The sequence below is a fragment of the Glandiceps talaboti genome, chromosome 14, assembly GCF_964340395.1.
Source record: "Glandiceps talaboti chromosome 14, keGlaTala1.1, whole genome shotgun sequence".
NCBI lineage: Eukaryota > Metazoa > Hemichordata > Enteropneusta > Spengelidae > Glandiceps > Glandiceps talaboti.
In genome coordinates, this window is record NC_135562.1 from 20383078 (window position 1) to 20406031 (window position 22954).

At 34.6% G+C, this 22954-nt stretch overlaps 1 protein-coding gene across 1 annotated transcript; it reads left to right on the top strand.

Annotated features, from left to right (window-relative positions):
• The first annotated feature begins 262 nt into the window (after positions 1-262).
• On the top strand, positions 263-1168 carry LOC144445407 (uncharacterized). Its single transcript, XM_078134945.1, has one exon. The coding sequence runs from the start codon at positions 263-265 to the stop codon at positions 1166-1168; it is 906 nt and encodes a 301-aa protein (XP_077991071.1).
• Positions 1169-22954: the final 21786 nt, after the last annotated feature.

The following is a 22954-nucleotide window of genomic DNA, read 5'->3' on the forward strand; positions in this document are numbered from 1 at the left end:
CACCCGAGATGGATAGCAAGATCCAAGATGGAGTACCAAGACCCAAGATGGAAAGCAAGACCCAAGATGGATGGATGTGATTACCAATCTCAAGGCAGACGTAAGTTACTAATTGTATTATAAAGTCCTTTTACCTGATATTAATTAGTATTACACATAGGAACATTAGAAGGGCGCTGTTTGCGGAGCAACATGTGGTTTGCAACCGCTCTGATTTTTCAAATGTTATTTGGCGTTTTGAACGCTTTATAACTGACAAAATATGAAATGTGGTGACTGTGACAACAGGAAAGGGTCAGTGAAGCTACGTCAAGGTGACTTGATGCTATGTGGTAAATGTAACTCAAAAAGATTTGGGAAACCAGTGACACGAAGTGACTCTGCAGAGGGCAAGATGGCCGCGCCGAGACTAGGTGATGACATCCCTACTACAGACCATTTCCAAAGATTACTACAACCTATCATTATGCAGCTTACAAATATTGCTACCGACATACAAGAAGTTAAACTAACGCAAACTGAGCTGAATAACTCCATGGACTTCTTCAATGCAAAATACGAAGAAATGTCAACTCGTGTGGAAACCATAGAACGGGCCAACATAAAGCTACAACACGAAAATACGCAACTGAGCCAACAACTGAAAATAGTCGAAGACGACCTGGCCAGCCTTAGTCAGTACAACCGCAGAACAAACCTTGAGGTGAGCTGTGTACCAGAGAAAGATGGTGAAGATGTTATCGGTACCGTGATATCAATTTTCAAGAAAACAAACCCAGCAATAGACGAAAATGACATCGACATTGCACATCGCATCGGAGTTCAAAACAAACGTGGTAACGCAGCTGCAGCTACAACACAGACACGGCCTAGACCCATTATTGTGAGGTTTACTACAAGAAAGTCAAGAAATGAAGTCTATGACAACAGAAAGAAATTAAAGAATACCAATGCCAAGGATTTTGGTCTGGATAGCACAGCAAAGATATATATTAACGAGAATCTACTACCAGCTACACGTCAACTACTGTATAAGGTGAATACACAAAGAAAACAAGCACGATATCAGTTCATGTGGACCAATAATGGTAAGATATACGTGAAAAAGGATACTCAGTCAAGACCATTGATTATATCAAGAGAAACAGATTTATCCAGAATTATGTGACACTAAACTGTGAACGTTCGAACCATACATTGCTTACTGCCATCTGCTACCAGTATCTCCCTATTGCAACAACACTTCCAGATGTTGAACACAACGCATTTTACCATCTACAGCTGTTCATGAACACTATACACGTACTTAGTTTTACATAAAATATGAAGTTCAATCACCTCTTACACAAAGACTTGTACCACAGACTGGGTGAGGTACTGAACATAAACTTGCAGAACCCTACTTACTGGACAAAACATTCTTGTTGGAATAATCCATATTTAGTAACAGTTATCATAAACTACAGATAATAATAACAATGATTTCAATGATTTATTTGATGTAGGCTATTCTTCATTGCCACCGACCAGTTTTGATGACCATTATAATGTAATAACGAACAGGTCATTTTGTGTTTCACATGTTAACATTAGGTCTTTAAATAGAAATTTTGAAGGTTTAAAATTGTTATATGAAGATATAATTCAGTCTAAGTTTTCTGTTATTGGTATTTCCGAGGTTTGGGGTACATCCAATTTAAGTACTTGTAATTTGAAAGGATATACATTTGAAGTAAACTGTCGTAACGCAGGTCGGGGTGGTGGGGTAGGGGCTTATATACATTCATCTCTTAATTATAAATTACTTGAAGTAAATGTCATTCATTCAGAATCTCTATGGTTGGAGGTACATACTGGTAATAGAAATGCTATAGTTGGTATTATTTATAGGAAACCAAATACTGACATTGTAGAATTTCAAGAGGAGTTGTTAAATGTACTGAGGAGATTTAAGTTAGAAAAAAACCACTTTATCTTAATGGGTGATTTTAATGTTGATGCAAATAATAGAACTAGTTCAGTAAGTATTGAATCCTTTCTCACATCCATGGAGTGCCTTTGTTTCCATCAGTTAATTTCCACACCAACCAGAGTGACAGACTCATCTGCAACAATTATTGATCATATTTATACTAATATAAATCAGTATCAAATCTATTCTGGAACATTAACCACTGATATATCAGATCACTTCCCTATTTTTGCTTTAGTAGAAAACCACCCTATTAGAATATCTCATAGACAAAAAATTTCATTTCGAAATTATGATCATTATGACCCTTCTCACTTTTGTGATGAACTTGCAAATGTATCCTGGGAAGGTGTCTATGATTGTACTGATGTTAACGCTGCTTATAACAGATTTCATTTAATTTTTAGTAGGATTTGTAACAAGCATGCACCAATTACCACAAAAATAATTAGCAACAAAAAGGCTAGGAAACCATGGATCACTAGAGCCATTAGGAAATCTATCAAAACTAAACATAAACTTTATTCTAAGGTTTTAAATTCAAACTTTGATGGTGCAGCTGTTGATGTGTACAAAAAATTCAGAAATATGCTATTGTCTGTAATTAGGAATGCCAAAAAGTTGCATTATAGTACTGTTTTTATGGACAACAAAGGCAATTCAAATATGACTTGGAAAACTATTAAAGAAGTACTTGGAGGTCAAGGAAGAATAGCTAGGAAAACTTTGCCTGATAGTCTGCATATTGTATCAAATGATTCTAATACCCACATCTCTGAGATCAGTGATATTGTTGAAGCTTTGAATGACTACTTTGTTAAAATAGGTCCTAATTTGGCTAGTAATATTAATTCAACCAATCATAATTTTAAAGACTATTTATCTACTCCTTTAACTAATTCATTTTTTATGAATCCCACTACACAAGCTGAGGTCTATAATCTCATAAATTCATTGAACATTAAAAAGGCGTGTGGTCATGATGATGTACCAGTTAAACTTCTTATTAATGGAGCAGCAATAATATCTAAACCTTTAGCTTATATTTTCAACCTATCTATTTCTTCAGGAATCTTCCCCACAACACTTAAAATAGCAAAAGTTACACCCATCTTTAAAAAGGGAGCCACTGATGACCCTGGCAACTACAGGCCAATATCAGTTTTACCTCTTTTAAGCAAAGTATTAGAAATCATTGTAAATAATCGTCTAATGCATTATATAGAAAAAAATAATATTCTTTACGAGCATCAATATGGGTTTCGCAAAAAATATAGCACAAAATTGTCCCTTATTAACCTTGTCAATTATCTTATCAAGCAGATGGATGAAGGCAGAGTCACTCTTGGCATTTTTCTCGACTTTTCCAAGGCTTTTGATACTATTAATCATGAAATTCTTCTTTCGAAAATGGCCCATTATGGCATTAGGGGATTGCCTTTGAAATGGTTCACTGATTATTTATATGATAGATACCAATATATCCATGCTAGTAGTAACACATCATCTAACCGTATTATTCAATGTGGAGTGCCACAAGGTTCTGTCTTAGGTCCCACTTTATTTTTGTTATTTATCAACGACATTGCTTCCTCATCCATTTTTTTTCCAGTTCAGATTATTTGCAGATGATTCTAATTTATTTCACACTTTTCCTGACAATCATTACAATATAAATTTATCTAATGTTGATGCCCACTTAAATAACGTATTAAAGTGGTGCAATGTAAATAAACTTACCATTAATCATCTCAAAACAAACTACATTCTATTTAGAAATACTAGGAGAAAAATATCCCTTGAAGGTTCTCTCCACATTAGTAGTAGGGTTATTGACGAAGTGGAGTCAACAACCTTTGTTGGTGTTATTTTAGATAAACACCTAAATTGGTCAAAGCATATTCAAATGGTAAACTCCACTGTTAGGAAAAAAGTTGGTATTTTGTTCAAATTAAGACATTTTGTACCTAAAGATATCCTTATTCTGATATACAAATCTTTTATCCAACCACACATCACCTATGGTATTGAAGTATGGGGATCTACATATTCATCACATCTGACATGTATTCACAAGTCTCAAAAAATGGCAGTCAGAGCTATTACTTTTAGTTGTATCTCTGCACATTCTAACAATTTATTTAGTGAACTTCAAATTCTTGATATATTCAAATTACATAAACTCCAACTTTGTACTTTCATGTATGATTTATTAACCAACAGGTTACCTCACCGTTTTACAGATTATTGCACTCCACCAGTTCATGAATATAGTACTAGGTTCAAGGGTAGGGGAAATCTCCTTCTACCTAAAGTAATCACATCCATAGGCAAGTTTGCAATATGTTTCACAGGTACGGCCTTTTGGAACAGTCTACCACCTAGTATTAGATCACAACCATCTAGAACTTCATTTCGTGATTCACTAAAAAACACACTCATTAAAGACTATGTCCACTAATTGTACATTTTGTATTTATTTAATTATTTATTTGTATTTATGTTATTTGTATCTGATATTTTCTTTACTTGTACACTGCCCTCTAGTTGCTTTGCTTTAGTAACGTTGTAACATTCCAGTGTCTACGGTGTCAGACTCGACTAGCATTATGCTATTTTTCTGACTCCCATTACCAAATTATCAACCTGTATTTACTTTATTGTGCAAACTGTAAAAAAAATCTTATATATGGTAATAAAACAAATCGTATCGTATCGTATCGTAAGTTAGAAACATTTGCTTTAGCTATCATGACTACAGCGTGTAGCAAAATTTGAATACATTACAATATCATATTGAAAATATAAATTGCTAAACTATTTTGTTTAATTCTCTTTCATATGGAACACCCGAGATGGATAGCAAGACCCAAGATGGAGTACCAAGACCCAAGATGGAAAGCAAGACCCAAGATGGATGGATGTGATTACCAATCTCAAGGCAGACGTAAGTTAATAATTGTCTTATAAAGTCCTTTTACCTGATATTAATTAGTATTACACATAGGAACATTAGAAGTTAGAAACATTTGCTTTAGCTATCATGACTGCAGCGTGTAGCAAAATTCGAATACATTACAATGTCATATTGTAAGTATAAATTGCTAAACTATTTTGTTTAATTCTCTTTCATATGGAACACCCGAGATGGATAGCAAGACCCAAGATGGAGTACCAAGACCCAAGATGGAAAGCAAGACCCAAGATGGATGGATGTGATTACCAATCTCAAGACAGACGTAAGTTAATAATTGTATTATAAAGTCCTTTTACCTGATATTAATTAGTATTACACATAGGAACATTAGAAGTTAGAAACATTTGCTTTAGCTATCATGACTGCAGCGTGTAGCAAAATTCGAATACATTACAATGTCATATTGTAAGTATAAATTGCTAAACTATTTTGTTTAATTCTCTTTCATATGGAACACCCGAGATGGAGAGCAAGACCCAAGATGGAGTACCAAGACCCAAGATGGAAAGCAAGACCCAAGATGGATGGATGTGATTACCAATCTCAAGGCAGACGTAAGTTACTAATTGTCTTATAAAGTCCTTTTACCTGATATTAATTAGTATTACACATAGGAAGAATAGAAGTTAGAAACATTTGCTTTAGCTATCATGACTGCAGCGTGTAGCAAAATTTGAATACATTACAATGTCATATTGAACATATAAATTGCTAAACTATTTTGTTTAACTCTCTTTCATACGGAACACCCGAGATGGATAGCAAGACCCAAGATGGAGTACCAAGACCCAAGATGAATACCAAGACCCTAGATGGATGGATGTGATTACCAATCTCAAGGCAGACGTATGTTACTAATTGTATTATAAAGTCCTTTTACCTGATATTAATTAGTATTACACATAGGAACATTAGAATTTAGAAACATTTGCTTTAGCTATCATGACTGCAGCGTGTAGCAAAATTCGAATACATTACAATGTCATATTGTAAGTATAAATTGCTAAACTATTTTGTTTAATTCTCTTTCATATGGAACACCCGAGATGGATAGCAAGACCCAAGATGGAGTACCAAGACCCAAGATGGAAAGCAAGACCCAAGATGGATGGATGTGATTACCAATCTCAAGGCAGACGTAAGTTAATAATTGTATTATAAAGTCCTTTTACCTGATATTAATTAGTATTACACATAGGAACATTAGAAGTTAGAAACATTTGCTTTAGCTATCATGACTGCAGCGTGTAGCAAAATTCGAATACATTACAATGTCATGTTGTAAGTATAAATTGCTAAACTATTTTGTTTAATTCTCTTTCATATGGAACACCCGAGATGGAGAGCAAGACCCAAGATGGAGTACCAAGACCCAAGATGGAAAGCAAGACCCAAGATGGATGGATGTGATTACCAATCTCAAGGCAGACGTAAGTTACTAATTGTCTTATAAAGTCCTTTTACCTGATATTAATTAGTATTACACATAGGAACATTAGAATTTAGAAACATTTGCTTTAGCTATCATGACTGCAGCGTGTAGCAAAATTTGAATACATTACAATGTCATATTGTAAGTATAAATTGCTAAACTATTTTGTTTAATTCTCTTTCATATGGAACACCCGAGATGGATAGCAAGATCCAAGATGGAGTACCAAGACCCAAGATGGAAAGCAAGACCCAAGATGGATGGATGTGATTACCAATCTCAAGGCAGACGTAAGTTACTAATTGTATTATAAAGTCCTTTTACCTGATATTAATTAGTATTACACATAGGAACATTAGAAGTTAGAAACATTTGCTTTAGCTATCATGACTACAGCGTGTAGCAAAATTTGAATACATTACAATATCATATTGAAAATATAAATTGCTAAACTATTTTGTTTAATTCTCTTTCATATGGAACACCCGAGATGGATAGCAAGACCCAAGATGGAGTACCAAGACCCAAGATGGAAAGCAAGACCCAAGATGGATGGATGTGATTACCAATCTCAAGGCAGACGTAAGTTAATAATTGTCTTATAAAGTCCTTTTACCTGATATTAATTAGTATTACACATAGGAACATTAGAAGTTAGAAACATTTGCTTTAGCTATCATGACTGCAGCGTGTAGCAAAATTCGAATACATTACAATGTCATATTGTAAGTATAAATTGCTAAACTATTTTGTTTAATTCTCTTTCATATGGAACACCCGAGATGGATAGCAAGACCCAAGATGGAGTACCAAGACCCAAGATGGAAAGCAAGACCCAAGATGGATGGATGTGATTACCAATCTCAAGACAGACGTAAGTTAATAATTGTATTATAAAGTCCTTTTACCTGATATTAATTAGTATTACACATAGGAACATTAGAAGTTAGAAACATTTGCTTTAGCTATCATGACTGCAGCGTGTAGCAAAATTCGAATACATTACAATGTCATATTGTAAGTATAAATTGCTAAACTATTTTGTTTAATTCTCTTTCATATGGAACACCCGAGATGGAGAGCAAGACCCAAGATGGAGTACCAAGACCCAAGATGGAAAGCAAGACCCAAGATGGATGGATGTGATTACCAATCTCAAGGCAGACGTAAGTTACTAATTGTCTTATAAAGTCCTTTTACCTGATATTAATTAGTATTACACATAGGAAGAATAGAAGTTAGAAACATTTGCTTTAGCTATCATGACTGCAGCGTGTAGCAAAATTTGAATACATTACAATGTCATATTGAAAATATAAATTGCTAAACTATTTTGTTTAACTCTCTTTCATACGGAACACCCGAGATGGATAGCAAGACCCAAGATGGAGTACCAAGACCCAAGATGAATACCAAGACCCTAGATGGATGGATGTGATTACCAATCTCAAGGCAGACGTATGTTACTAATTGTATTATAAAGTCCTTTTACCTGATATTAATTAGTATTACACATAGGAACATTAGAATTTAGAAACATTTGCTTTAGCTATCATGACTGCAGCGTGTAGCAAAATTCGAATACATTACAATGTCATATTGTAAGTATAAATTGCTAAACTATTTTGTTTAATTCTCTTTCATATGGAACACCCGAGATGGATAGCAAGACCCAAGATGGAGTACCAAGACCCAAGATGGAAAGCAAGACCCAAGATGGATGGATGTGATTACCAATCTCAAGGCAGACGTAAGTTAATAATTGTATTATAAAGTCCTTTTACCTGATATTAATTAGTATTACACATAGGAACATTAGAAGTTAGAAACATTTGCTTTAGCTATCATGACTGCAGCGTGTAGCAAAATTCGAATACATTACAATGTCATGTTGTAAGTATAAATTGCTAAACTATTTTGTTTAATTCTCTTTCATATGGAACACCCGAGATGGAGAGCAAGACCCAAGATGGAGTACCAAGACCCAAGATGGAAAGCAAGACCCAAGATGGATGGATGTGATTACCAATCTCAAGGCAGACGTAAGTTACTAATTGTCTTATAAAGTCCTTTTACCTGATATTAATTAGTATTACACATAGGAACATTAGAATTTAGAAACATTTGCTTTAGCTATCATGACTGCAGCGTGTAGCAAAATTTGAATACATTACAATGTCATATTGTAAGTATAAATTGCTAAACTATTTTGTTTAATTCTCTTTCATATGGAACACCCGAGATGGATAGCAAGATCCAAGATGGAGTACCAAGACCCAAGATGGAAAGCAAGACCCAAGATGGATGGATGTGATTACCAATCTCAAGGCAGACGTAAGTTACTAATTGTATTATAAAGTCCTTTTACCTGATATTAATTAGTATTACACATAGGAACATTAGAAGTTAGAAACATTTGCTTTAGCTATCATGACTGCAGCGTGTAGCAAAATTTGAATACATTACAATATCATATTGAAAATATAAATTGCTAAACTATTTTGTTTAATTCTCTTTCATATGGAACACCCGAGATGGATAGCAAGACCCAAGATGGAGTACCAAGACCCAAGATGGAAAGCAAGACCCAAGATGGATGGATGTGATTACCAATCTCAAGGCAGACGTAAGTTAATAATTGTCTTATAAAGTCCTTTTACCTGATATTAATTAGTATTACACATAGGAACATTAGAATTTAGAAACATTTGCTTTAGCTATCATGACTGCAGCGTGTAGCAAAATTCGAATACATTACAATGTCATATTGTAAGTATAAATTGCTAAACTATTTTGTTTAATTCTCTTTCATATGGAACACCCGAGATGGAGAGCAAGACCCAAGATGGAGTACCAAGACCCAAGATCGAAAGCAAGACCCAAGATGGATGGATGTGATTACCAATCTCAAGGCAGACGTAAGTTACTAATTGTCTTATAAAGTCCTTTTACCTGATATTAATTAGTATTACACATAGGAAGAATAGAAGTTAGAAACATTTGCTTTAGCTATCATGACTGCAGCGTGTAGCAAAATTTGAATACATTACAATGTCATATTGAAAATATAAATTGCTAAACTATTTTGTTTAACTCTCTTTCATATGGAACACCCGAGATGGATAGCAAGACCCAAGATGGTGTACCAAGACCCAAGATGGATACCAAGACCCTAGATGGATGGATGTGATTACCAATCTCAAGGCAGACGTAAGTTACTAATTGTCTTATAAAGTCCTTTTACCTGATATTAATTAGTATTACACATAGGAACATTAGAATTTAGAAACATTTGCTTTAGCTATCATGACTGCAGCGTGTAGCAAAATTTGAATACATTACAATGTCATATTGTAAGTATAAATTGCTAAACTATTTTGTTTAATTCTCTTTCATATGGAACACCCGAGATGGATAGCAAGACCCAAGATGGAGTACCAAGACCCAAGATGAATACCAAGACCCTAGATGGATGGATGTGATTACCAATCTCAAGGCAGACGTAAGTTACTAATTGTATTATAAAGTCCTTTTACCTGATATTAATTAGTATTACACATAGGAACATTAGAATTTAGAAACATTTGCTTTAGCTATCATGACTGCAGCGTGTAGCAAAATTCGAATACATTACAATGTCATATTGTAAGTATAAATTGCTAAACTATTTTGTTTAATTCTCTTTCATATGGAACACCCGAGATGGATAGCAAGACCCAAGATGGAGTACCAAGACCCAAGATGGAAAGCAAGACCCAAGATGGATGGATGTGATTACCAATCTCAAGGCAGACGTAAGTTACTAATTGTATTATAAAGTCCTTTTACCTGATATTAATTAGTATTACACATAGGAACATTAGAAGTTAGAAACATTTGCTTTAGCTATCATGACTGCAGCGTGTAGCAAAATTCGAATACATTACAATGTCATGTTGTAAGTATAAATTGCTAAACTATTTTGTTTAATTCTCTTTCATATGGAACACCCGAGATGGAGAGCAAGACCCAAGATGGAGTACCAAGACCCAAGATGGAAAGCAAGACCCAAGATGGATGGATGTGATTACCAATCTCAAGGCAGACGTAAGTTACTAATTGTCTTATAAAGTCCTTTTACCTGATATTAATTAGTATTACACATAGGAAGAATAGAAGTTAAAAACATTTGCTTTAGCTATCATGACTGCAGCGTGTAGCAAAATTTGAATGCATTACAATGTCATATTGAAAATATAAATTGCTAAACTATTTTGTTTAACTCTCTTTCATATGGAACACCCGAGATGGATAGCAAGACCCAAGATGGAGTACCAAGACCCAAGATGGATACCAAGACCCTAGATGGATGGATGTGATTACCAATCTCAAGGCAGACGTAAGTTACTAATTGTCTTATAAAGTCCTTTTACCTGATATTAATTAGTATTACACATAGGAACATTAGAATTTAGAAACATTTGCTTTAGCTATCATGACTGCAGCGTGTAGCAAAATTTGAATACATTACAATGTCATATTGTAAGTATAAATTGCTAAACTATTTTGTTTAATTCTCTTTCATATGGAACACCCGAGATGGATAGCAAGATCCAAGATGGAGTACCAAGACCCAAGATGGAAAGCAAGACCCAAGATGGATGGATGTGATTACCAATCTCAAGGCAGACGTAAGTTACTAATTGTATTATAAAGTCCTTTTACCTGATATTAATTAGTATTACACATAGGAACATTAGAAGTTAGAAACATTTGCTTTAGCTATCATGACTGCAGCGTGTAGCAAAATTTGAATACATTACAATATCATATTGAAAATATAAATTGCTAAACTATTTTGTTTAATTCTCTTTCATATGGAACACCCGAGATGGATAGCAAGACCCAAGATGGAGTACCAAGACCCAAGATGGAAAGCAAGACCCAAGATGGATGGATGTGATTACCAATCTCAAGGCAGACGTAAGTTAATATTTGTCTTATAAAGTCCTTTTACCTGATATTAATTAGTATTACACATAGGAACATTAGAAGTTAGAAACATTTGCTTTAGCTACCATGACTGCAGCGTGTAGCAAAATTCGAATACATTACAATGTCATATTGTAAGTATAAATTGCTAAACTATTTTGTTTAATTCTCTTTCATATGGAACACCCGAGATGGATAGCAAGACCCAAGATGGAGTACCAAGACCCAAGATGGAAAGCAAGACCCAAGATGGATGGATGTGATTACCAATCTCAAGGCAGACGTAAGTTAATAATTGTATTATAAAGTCCTTTTACCTGATATTAATTAGTATTACACATAGGAACATTAGAAGTTAGAAACATTTGCTTTAGCTATCATGACTGCAGCGTGTAGCAAAATTTGAATACATTACAATGTCATATTGTAAGTATAAATTGCTAAACTATTTTGTTTAATTCTCTTTCATATGGAACACCCGAGATGGATAGCAAGACCCAAGATGGAGTACCAAGACCCAAGATGGAAAGCAAGACCCAAGATGGATGGATGTGATTACCAATCTCAAGGCAGACGTAAGTTACTAATTGTATTATAAAGTTCTTTTACCTGATATTAATTAGTATTACACATAGGAACATTACAAGTTAGAAACATTTGCTTTAGCTATCATGACTGCAGCGTGTAGCAAAATTTGAATACATTACAATATCATATTGAAAATATAAATTGCTAAACTATTTTGTTTAATTCTCTTTCATATGGAACACCCGAGATGGATAGCAAGACCCAAGATGGAGTACCAAGACCCAAGATGGAAAGCAAGACCCAAGATGGATGGATGTGATTACCAATCTCAAGGCAGACGTAAGTTAATAATTGTCTTATAAAGTCCTTTTACCTGATATTAATTAGTATTACACATAGGAACATTAGAAGTTAGAAACATTTGCTTTAGCTACCATGACTGCAGCGTGTAGCAAAATTCGAATACATTACAATGTCATATTGTAAGTATAAATTGCTAAACTATTTTGTTTAATTCTCTTTCATATGGAACACCCGAGATGGATAGCAAGACCCAAGATGGAGTACCAAGACCCAAGATGGAAAGCAAGACCCAAGACGGATGGATGTGATTACCAATCTCAAGGCAGACGTAAGTTAATAATTGTATTATAAAGTCCTTTTACCTGATATTAATTAGTATTACACATAGGAACATTAGAAGTTAGAAACATTTGCTTTAGCTAACATGACTGCAGCGTGTAGCAACATTTGAATACATTACAATGTCATATTGTAAGTATAAATTGCTAAACTATTTTGTTTAATTCTCTTTCATATGGAACACCCGAGATGGAGAGCAAGACCCAAGATGGAGTACCAAGACCCAAGATGGAAAGCAAGACCCAAGATGGATGGATGTGATTACCAATCTCAAGGCAGACTTAAGTTACTAATTGTCTTATAAAGTCCTTTTACCTGATATTAATTAGTATTACACATAGGAAGAATAGAAGTTAGAAACATTTGCTTTAGCTATCGTGACTGCAGCAAGTAGCAAAATTTGAATACATTACAATGTCATATTGAAAATATAAATTGCTAAACTATTTTGTTTAACTCTCTTTCATATGGAACACCCGAGATGGATAGCAAGACCCAAGATGGAGTACCAAGACCCAAGATGGATGGATGTGATTACCAATCTCAAGGCAGACGTAAGTTACTAATTGTCTTATAAAGTCCTTTTACCTGATATTAATTAGTATTACACATAGGAAAAATAGAAGTTAGAAACATTTGCTTTAGCTATCATGACTGCAGCGTGTAGCAAAATTTGAATACATTACAATGTCATATTGAAAATATAAATTACTAAACTATTTTGTTTAACTCTCTTTCATATGGAACACCCGAGATGGATAGCAAGACCCAAGATGGAGTACCAAGACCCAAGATGGAAAGCAAGACCCAAGATGGATGGATGTGATTACCAATCTCAAGGCAGACGTAAGTTACTAATTGTATTATAAAGTCCTTTTACCTGATATTAATTAGTATTACACATAGGAACATTAGAAGTTAGAAACATTTGCTTTAGCTATCATGACTGCAGCGTGTAGCAAAATTTGAATACATTACAATATCATATTGAAAATATAAATTGCTAAACTATTTTGTTTAATTCTCTTTCATATGGAACACCCGAGATGGATAGCAAGACCCAAGATGGAGTACCAAGACCCAAGATGGAAAGCAAGACCCAAGATGGATGGATGTGATTACCAATCTCACGGCAGACGTAAGTTACTAATTGTATTATAAAGTCCTTTTACCTGATATTAATTAGTATTACACATAGGAACATTAGAAGTTAGAAACATTTGCTTTAGCTATCATGACTGCAGCGTGTAGCAAAATTCGAATACATTACAATGTCATATTGTAAGTATAAATTGCTAAACTATTTTGTTTAATTTTCTTTCATATGGAACACCCGAGATGGATAGCAAGACCCAAGATGGAGTACCAAGACCCAAGATGGAAAGCAAGACCCAAGATGGATGGATGTGATTACCAATCTCAAGGCAGACATAAGTTAATAATTGTATTATAAAGTCCTTTTACCTGATATTAATTAGTATTACACATAGGAACATTAGAAGTTAGAAACATTTGCTTTAGCTATCATGACTGCAGCGTGTAGCAAAATTCGAATACATTACAATGTCATATTGTAAGTATAAATTGCTAAACTATTTTGTTTAATTCTCTTTCATATGGAACACCCGAGATGGAGAGCAAGACCCAAGATGGAGTACCAAGACCTAAGATGGAAAGCAAGACCCAAGATGGATGGATGTGATTACTAATCTGAAGGCAGACGTGAGTTAATAATTGTCTTATTAAGTTATTTTCCCTGATATTAATTAGTATTACACACTGGAACATTAGAAGTTAGAAACATTTGCTTAAGCTATCACGTCTGCAATGTTTAGCAAAATTAGAATATATTATAATATCAATTAATGCTATATATTGAAAAAGTAAATTGCTAAACTATTGTTTGATTAATTCACTTTCAGGTTGGACACCCAAGATGGATACAAAGACCAAGATGGATGGATGTGATTTCCAATCTCAAGGCAGAAGTGAGTCGATAATTTCGACACATACACTCAAGATTCGTTGAAAAATGGAAGGTATACACCAGTAGTGTAGCTTGATCATTCTCGTGTCTAATCGTATTGCTTTATTAAGTCATTTCAGGATGAAACTACAAGACCACCGAAGATGGTATGAAGACCCAAAAAGTAATTATCAAAAGTGTAAATTTTTTTTTAAGTTTGAATGAGTGAGGTTTTTTTTGCCGTCATCAACTTCATCGCATCGCGTTGCATCTCAGCCCTTTTTTTCATGTCTCGGTCGTTTTTTGCTGTTACTACGCATGGTCACATACATATTACTGTACATGTATTTTGTCTTGTCCCTCTTTTTATTTGGTTTCTGTTGTTGGGTTGTCTCTGGTTAGGTTAGGTTGGTGACCGGTTGGTCGGTAGTTTGGATTATTTTCACTTGCCTGTCTATGGCATTTCTCTCACACCTAACACCCACAGAATCAAATTTCCTGTCTCCATTTTCACCGTGCGCGTCTCCGTCTGCATTTTTTTTACACCAAACGTACAAACTATGTTTGTATATTGGAGAGTTATAAGGGCCCTATCCCCTTATAACTCTAGTACTCTTAACACTATTTGCAGTCAAGCATCGAGTGTGAAAAACTGGTATATGTACGGAATCTCGGAAAGGCCACAATGAGTTGCTTGGCAGCAATGATACCCCTAGCATTGACTAGATAATATGGACATTAGACTGTTAGAATATCAATATTCTGACAGCCTTCCCAGGGGACCTTATGCCAGAGATTTGCCGTATCATATAATACTCACAGTAAACATTTAGCTTGAAGGATGGGAATTTAAAAACAGATACTGTAAGTTCCACAAGCAGTCTATACATATATAAAATGACCAACTGAAAGTACTATCGTCTGGCTTTTGTGGATGTCATTCAAGGCAATGTCTATTACATTTACAGGCATGTTAAGTGCACATCACCTACACCTGATGTTCTGTGATACCATCAAGATGGCATCAGAAGCAAGACAGGTGAGTGTTTGCGTGACTGCAGCACAAAGTAGAATTTCTGTCATGCAAGCTGTAGCATCAAATTTACAAAAATAAAAGAATTAAAGAAAATAATTAATTTAACAAACACCTTCTTGTGATGACTGACTAAATTACAACCAGGTTGATCCAGACATGTGTTTTTGTAGAGTTTGGACTAGCTTGGAATATTAATCAGGTTGATAAAAGGAAAGTCCTAGTCTGATATATTTTCCATGGTCTGAATAAAAAAGGACATGTAAAAATACTAAAAAATAACACCAATGGCACTGCAGAACAACTGTACAAGTTTTTCAAAATGTTTATCCATATGCTAGGTCTTCACTTGGTGAATAACTATTCATTTGCCTATCCAACCATGTTGCTATCTTTGAGATATACGTGATAATGGGCGTGGTCATGTTGTTAGATACATTTGCATTTGAATGTTTTTGTTCACTTGTGTTTTATGCTTGCAGTATACGTGATCATTCAGTTGTTTCTATGGGCATGATCTTGTTGCTAGGCAAATTTACGTACATATTTAAATGTTTATTCAATTGTCTATTAATCCTCTTGTTATCTTCGCAATGTATGTGATCATTTGGCTGTTGATATGGGCGTGGTCTTGTTGCTAGTCACATTTGAATACATTTTTTGAATGTTTATTCATTTGTTTTTCAATTCTTGTCGTTATCTTTGCAATATACATGATTACTTTGCTGTTGCTATGGGCGTGGTATTGTTGCTAGGCAAATTTACATACATTTTTTTGAATATTTATTCAATTGTCTATAAATCCCCTTTGTTATCCTCGCAATATATGTGATCATTTGACTGTTGCTATGGGTTTGGTCTTCTTGCTCGGGATATTTACATACATTTTTTGAATGTTCATTCATTTGTCTTTCTATTCCTGTTATCTTGCAATATACATGACTATTTGGCTGATACTATGGGCATGGTCTTCTTTCTATGCAAATGTATATATAGTTTTTGAATGTTTATTCAATTGTCTAAGAATCTCTGTTCTCTTTGTGAAATACACAACCGTTTGGCTGTTGCTATGGGCGTGGTCATGTTTGTTAGGGTATTTGTATACATTTTTTGAATGTTTACTCACTTGCCTACCAGATGATGTGGTTATTGCCCAAAATATACTGCCAATTGGTTGTTGCTAAGGCTGTGGTCATGGTTGCTAGGGCCAATTTTGTCAAAATGATTTGAAGAAAATCCGCAGAATAACACTTTCAGAAACATCTCACCAAGTTTCAGACTCATTGACCATGTCCTTTTTGAGATATACGTTTTTGACCAAATATGAACATTTTTACACCTGATTTGCATATCACTGTATGGAATCAATGTATGCTTAATATTTCTTCGTCCATATATCCGTAGAGGCATTCCCATTAAATTTCAGCCCAATCTGCTCAGAGGTTTTGGAATTACATATTTTTGACCAAAAAGACACATTTTAGCCCTAATTTGCATATCACTGATGGGACCATCATATCATAAACAATTCTTAGTGAAAAAACCCTGAAGAATGTTTCACCTAAATTCCAGCCCAATCTACCAAGTAGTTCTTGAGTTTAAGTTTTTTGACCAAAAATCACATTTTGTGACGGAAATCACACACCTGTGATGCCATCATTTTCATCTGAACAATTTCCCACCTAGAGTCCACAAGTATAATGTCCCCACCAAATACCAAGGCAATCGGGTTTGCAGTTTTTGAGTTTAAGTCGTCCACACACACACACACACACACACACACACACATATGAACAGACACCACTCTATGCCTATATCACTACTGAACCTACATTGCAGTTCAGTTGTGCTAATAAAAAACTAACGATGAATTTAATTTTAAAACTATTTTATTTCTAATTGTTTGAATGCAGTGTTTCCTAGAAGTCCCAGGAGGGAAGCTAGCCACAAAGGTAGAACATTTTTATTTTGTTACCTAATTCTCATTTCAAAATTTCCTGTACACACAGACTTTCAGTTCAGAAATATCTTGATAAAGAGACCAATTATTTGTGGTAACATAGACTTCACTGTCTGTGGTCATGATATGATCAAAATTCTTTGTTTTATGTGTCTAACTTTATAAATTCCATTTTTTAAATGTATTGTAACAAACTAAAACTATACACAAAGAACTCTCATTATAAGCTTCCCCCCACCCTCCCCCAGCATGCAACTGCTCAGACGAATTACAGAAAATTGGGTGCATTAGCAATCAAGTGCAAGCAGTTACAGCGCCACCTACAACAAGAATATGATTATGATAATCCATAGGTAAGATTTTATTTCACTTCTTTTAAATTTTATGATTTTTTTTTATTCCATAACTGTAAACTTGCATATTACAAAATTAATTATGTCATCAGATTTAGACATTAGATTTTAGTTCAGGTAATTTTTGCACTTCCACCTCCACCACCCCCCTTACCAACTTGAGAAAAGAAGATAGGTTTGTATATTACTAGTACTGGTGGTAACTTTACCTTTGCGTGTTGTCTTATACACTGAGTAATTTGAATTTCATAGTATCTTGCAGTCTTGTGATAACAATATTTCCATAGTTTGTCATACTTTAACAGCTGTCTCTTTTTTTCTTCTATACAACTTACTCAGAGAAGTTAATTTATATAAAACCTATTTAAAGTGTAAAGATATACAACTGATTGTATATGTACACTAATTATTTTTGTAATGTCTGATATTGCCAAATGATTTGGTGCTTCTTTTTTTAATGTGAACTTCATTTAATGTCAAAATAAATAAGGGCTCAAACTAAGTTTATAAACTTTGGGGTGTAAGTTTTTCCTGCATGTTTAAAAGTTACTCAAAGTATTCTAGTTATTGAAGCATGGCTAACCATCAACTATGCTATGATTTATGATATTTGCATGATGTGCATGATTACATTGTTTTGTTTCAAGTTTCTGTTAGATCTCTCAGCACTATAAAACATATTTAGCAGTCCCTAGTGTATATCTTTCCTCAAACAGTACTAACTTTGTTGTCATTTTTTAGGTTTGATCTAAACACCACCACCCTTCCCTCCCAAACAATTCAAGATTGTGCTACAATAATCCCTCTAATTTACTGAATACAATCCCACCTGCCATGCTTACTAAATTTATTTGTTTGTTTTTTTATTGAAAAAAACAGTTTACACACATTTTCACAATCTATACTGCATATATACAATACTTGTTGAAAAGACAAGAAAAAACTTCCAATCTACATGGTAAGTTTTTAATCCAATGAACACCAATATCAGCGATGATGATGACATATTAAATGATTTTCTCTGCAAAGTTCACTTTTTTCAATTACCTATCCTAATTATCTTCAAAAGTTGCAATACAGGGAAATCTGTGAAAAACATTTCGCTGGGGGTACTAAGGCAGATGAACACTTTCAAGATGAACAGCTGCATGGTAAGTCTGATCTTTAAAAACTATCATTCACTGTGAGCTTTCAATATAATGTTTTCAGTGACAACATCACTGTGTATAATCTAGTCTTTATTTTTCAGTGATTTTCCCCAGTGAAATGTTTTTCTGGTGATTGTATAATTCAAACTGTTGCACCAATATTGAATCTTGTACAATCTGAGATGGCTTTCCTTGCAACATATGCAAATATAAGGAGTCATTTTAAGCTTTCATCTGTTTGTTTTTTTCAAATGAAGAACCAATTTGATTGGTAACTTGCGTATGTGTCATTTGCCAAATATGTTCCAAATCTTGCAGCAAGAGGCTTTTATCCCGTAATAACAGCGAACCGTTATACCTGAAAAGTGACCACAAGTAGTAAGGTGTGAAACAGCATTTGGATAATAACATATTAATGCGTCACCTGTCACCTGTTACTACGAATTCATTTTTGAATATTTCAAAATACTGTTTCATTTCAAAATAAAATACCTTCTGCATTATACTGTTGAGTTTAGTATCACGCACCTCTTGGATGGATGCAATGTGTTAGTTTACATCTCGGCCATTTGCTCTCTAGTATGACGTAATGTGTACTATTTGTGTTTCACTCAAAGTCAGATTCAAACTACAACCGATAACACCAAACTAAAGGATTTTCTGTATGTACCACAATCGTTCATATCATCCATATCAAGTGTAAATGTATAAATATTTCATTTGCTAATTGCCCACATTAGAAAGGTCACATGCTGGACTTGTAAATAAACCAATTTAAGCAGTATATTTCTACACTTAATGTGAATGCTGTAAATGGGTGTAGCACATAGAGAAAGTGCTTTACTTCAGTGTTATCCCTTGTAATAACCTTTACCTGAAAAATGTGTACATCCTTGTTTTGCGTACTATATTCAATTAAAGTACAGAAATATTCATAATATGCTTTGTGTGGTACTAATTGTGATATCATATACAAATTTAGGAATTTGTGTTTTAACAATCATGTGACGACTGTGCGTCTGCTGTCACTGGACTTTGCCATTCTATTATTGAAATTTCAAGATTTCAGTTTTACATGAAACGTAGAGTCCAAAAACTTGTTACATTGTGTCACGGTTGGTTACCAATAACTGCTCTCTGGACTCGTGTATTAATGGCACACATGTATCTTTATTCTCCAAGCATGCCTGAAAGCATACACAGAAAGATACACAAGCGTAGCCGTACTGGCCTCGTCTGCACTTCTGTTGTACTAACCTGTAGTGCTTACTTATATAGGAAAAGTCATGTGATAGAAAAGTAGGAAGTGATTGGATGAGGAGATGTTAACAGATGGCGCCAGGTGATTAGCAATAGAAATGAATATTTATGGTCACAACAACAAAGGAACAGGTTACAGTAACTCACAAAACGAAATACAAAAGCGACTGACACAAGTAATTTAATTAAATGTACTTTTATTACACATGACTGTGACAAATGTATACAACAATATTATGTACTGTTAACAATACATTTGACATTTGAAATGGTGGCTGTAGCTGGATTTCTAGTTGTCTGCTAGATTTTTTTACAAGGTGACTTTCAGTGATCATGTGATACAACAAGCAAAAATATGGCTGCTGGTGATAAAAACATCTCCATATCTGCGGGGCTCTTGATCAATCTGAATGTGAGATTGATGACAGTTGATGTATAAGTAATGTGATTTATACTATTCTCAATTCACATCAAATTATCATCATTTCAAGTTGATTACATATCTGATATGCAACTGTAAATTATGTTGTATAAATGTCCATCCGTCATTCATAACTTAGTCATAAAGTTTTCTATTTCGATCAAAAGTCTTCATCCACACATCAGGAACAGTTAAAAAATAATACATTTGCAGGCTCTATAGCTTAGTGGTTAGAGCACCAGGCACATGATTCGACAGCGCTGGCCTGGAGACCCAGGTTCAATTCCTGGTGGAGTCAACTGTGTTTTTTTAAAAAGACTGTCCTGGCTACAGAGTCCGGCAGCTACACTAATATGAGTGCGTATGCTGCATCTCAATCTCACATTCACTGACTTCCTAAAGACTCACTGTTCGTTTAATCTCTTCTATTTCAGTTTTAACTTATCTTGTGTCTATTCATATGTCCATTTCACAAGTTGTCTACTGAGAAACAGTTACATTCCAACACATACTTAATTTGATGTTGTGTTTTCCATCCTTTACAGTTTGTTACAAACACGTTTCTTTTCTTTTACAGCATTCTTGAGTAACCAGGAATTTATTTATTGTATTCATTTTACTTATAAACACCATCTGCCATTCCTGAAATAAAAAAGGAGAAAACTGCAATAGCGTCTCTAATTACAGGGGCAGGGTGGAGGTGGGGGGGGGGGTGTTATTATATTTATATATGAGGCTCAGATGTATTTCAATCAGTGTTCACATTATACATGTTGCTGTTGTGATGATTACAGAAATGCAGTCACGTGAATATAGCTACAACCACTGTAAAAGTATCAACAGAAGCACTTTCTTTAAAATAAAAATGGAGGGGTTTTAATTTTTAAAAAATCGACAGGTAATGTTATAGCCTTATACATACCGGTATATTCAGTGAGACTCAAAGTTACATTTAAGAACATTTCATTTCTCCCTCCCTCCCCCCCCCTCTCCCCCCCTCTCTCTCTCTCTCTCTCTCTCTCTCTCTCTCTCTCTCTCTCTCTCTCTCTCTCTCTCTCTCTCTCTCTCTCTCTCTCTCTCTCTCTCTCTCTCCTGGAACACGCCTACGCTAAATTCATTTCTGCAAACTAAATGTGTACATGCTTTGATAATAGATTAGGTATTATATATTTTCCCGCCATTTTAAAATATGTGCCTACCATTTATCAATGAATATCATTGAATGAATTCGTTATACTAAAAAGGTTCGAAACTACTTGGTATACACTGGAGAACAGTGGATAATGTCCCATGAAAGCAAATTAGGGAGATCTAATCTATGAATACTTACAATATCTCTTTGCTATCTATATCTCTGTGTCATATTATATCTGTAGTTATATATGTATACATACATATATTATAATCCCTAACTCTGTCTGTCATTCTGTATATCTATGTCTCTCTCTATATATCTCTACCTCTGTACCTATATGTCTGTCTGCCTGTCTGTTGGTCTCTCTCTCTCTCTCTCTCTCTCTCTCTCTCTCTCTCTCTCTCTCTCTCTCTCTCTCTCTCTCTCTCTCTCTCTCTCTCTCTCTCTATAGTTTCAATTGAAAAGAAATTAGGGGAGACATATTAAATGAATACGTACAATATCTCTTCTCTGCCTATATATCTGTCAGTTTTTCTGTGTCGGTCTGTCCTGTTATATACATAGTCTTTTTTTTTTGTTTATTTCCCACTTAAGAATGTTATACATGTATGTTATATATATATATATGTCTACCATTTATCATTCTATAAATTCATTACACTAAAAAGGCAGGAAACTACTTGGTATACGCTGGAGAACAGTGTATAGTGAGGAGAGAGAGAGAGAGAGAGAGAGAGAGAGAGAGAGAGAGAGAGAGAGAGAGAGAGAGAGAGAGAGAGAGAGAGAGAGAGAGAGAGAGAGAGAGAGAGAGAGAGAGAGAGAGAGAGAGAGAGAGGTGCAGATATAGGCAGCCACAGGGAGACAGGGATATGCAGACTGACAGACAAAGAAGAGACAGACAGACAAAGAGACAGACAGACAGACAGACAGACAGACAGACAGACAGACAGGTAGGGAGAGAGAGATATATATATTAGATAGATAGATAGATAGATAGATAGATAGATAGATAGATGCAACATGATGTAGGTTGTGTGAAATAGTATATGAATGAACGATGTCTAGTGCCAAAATTAACAGACTGAGTATCTGGTGATTTTGTATACATCACTCACACTGAACAAATCTTTCATTTCAACCAAACTCGCAAGATGTC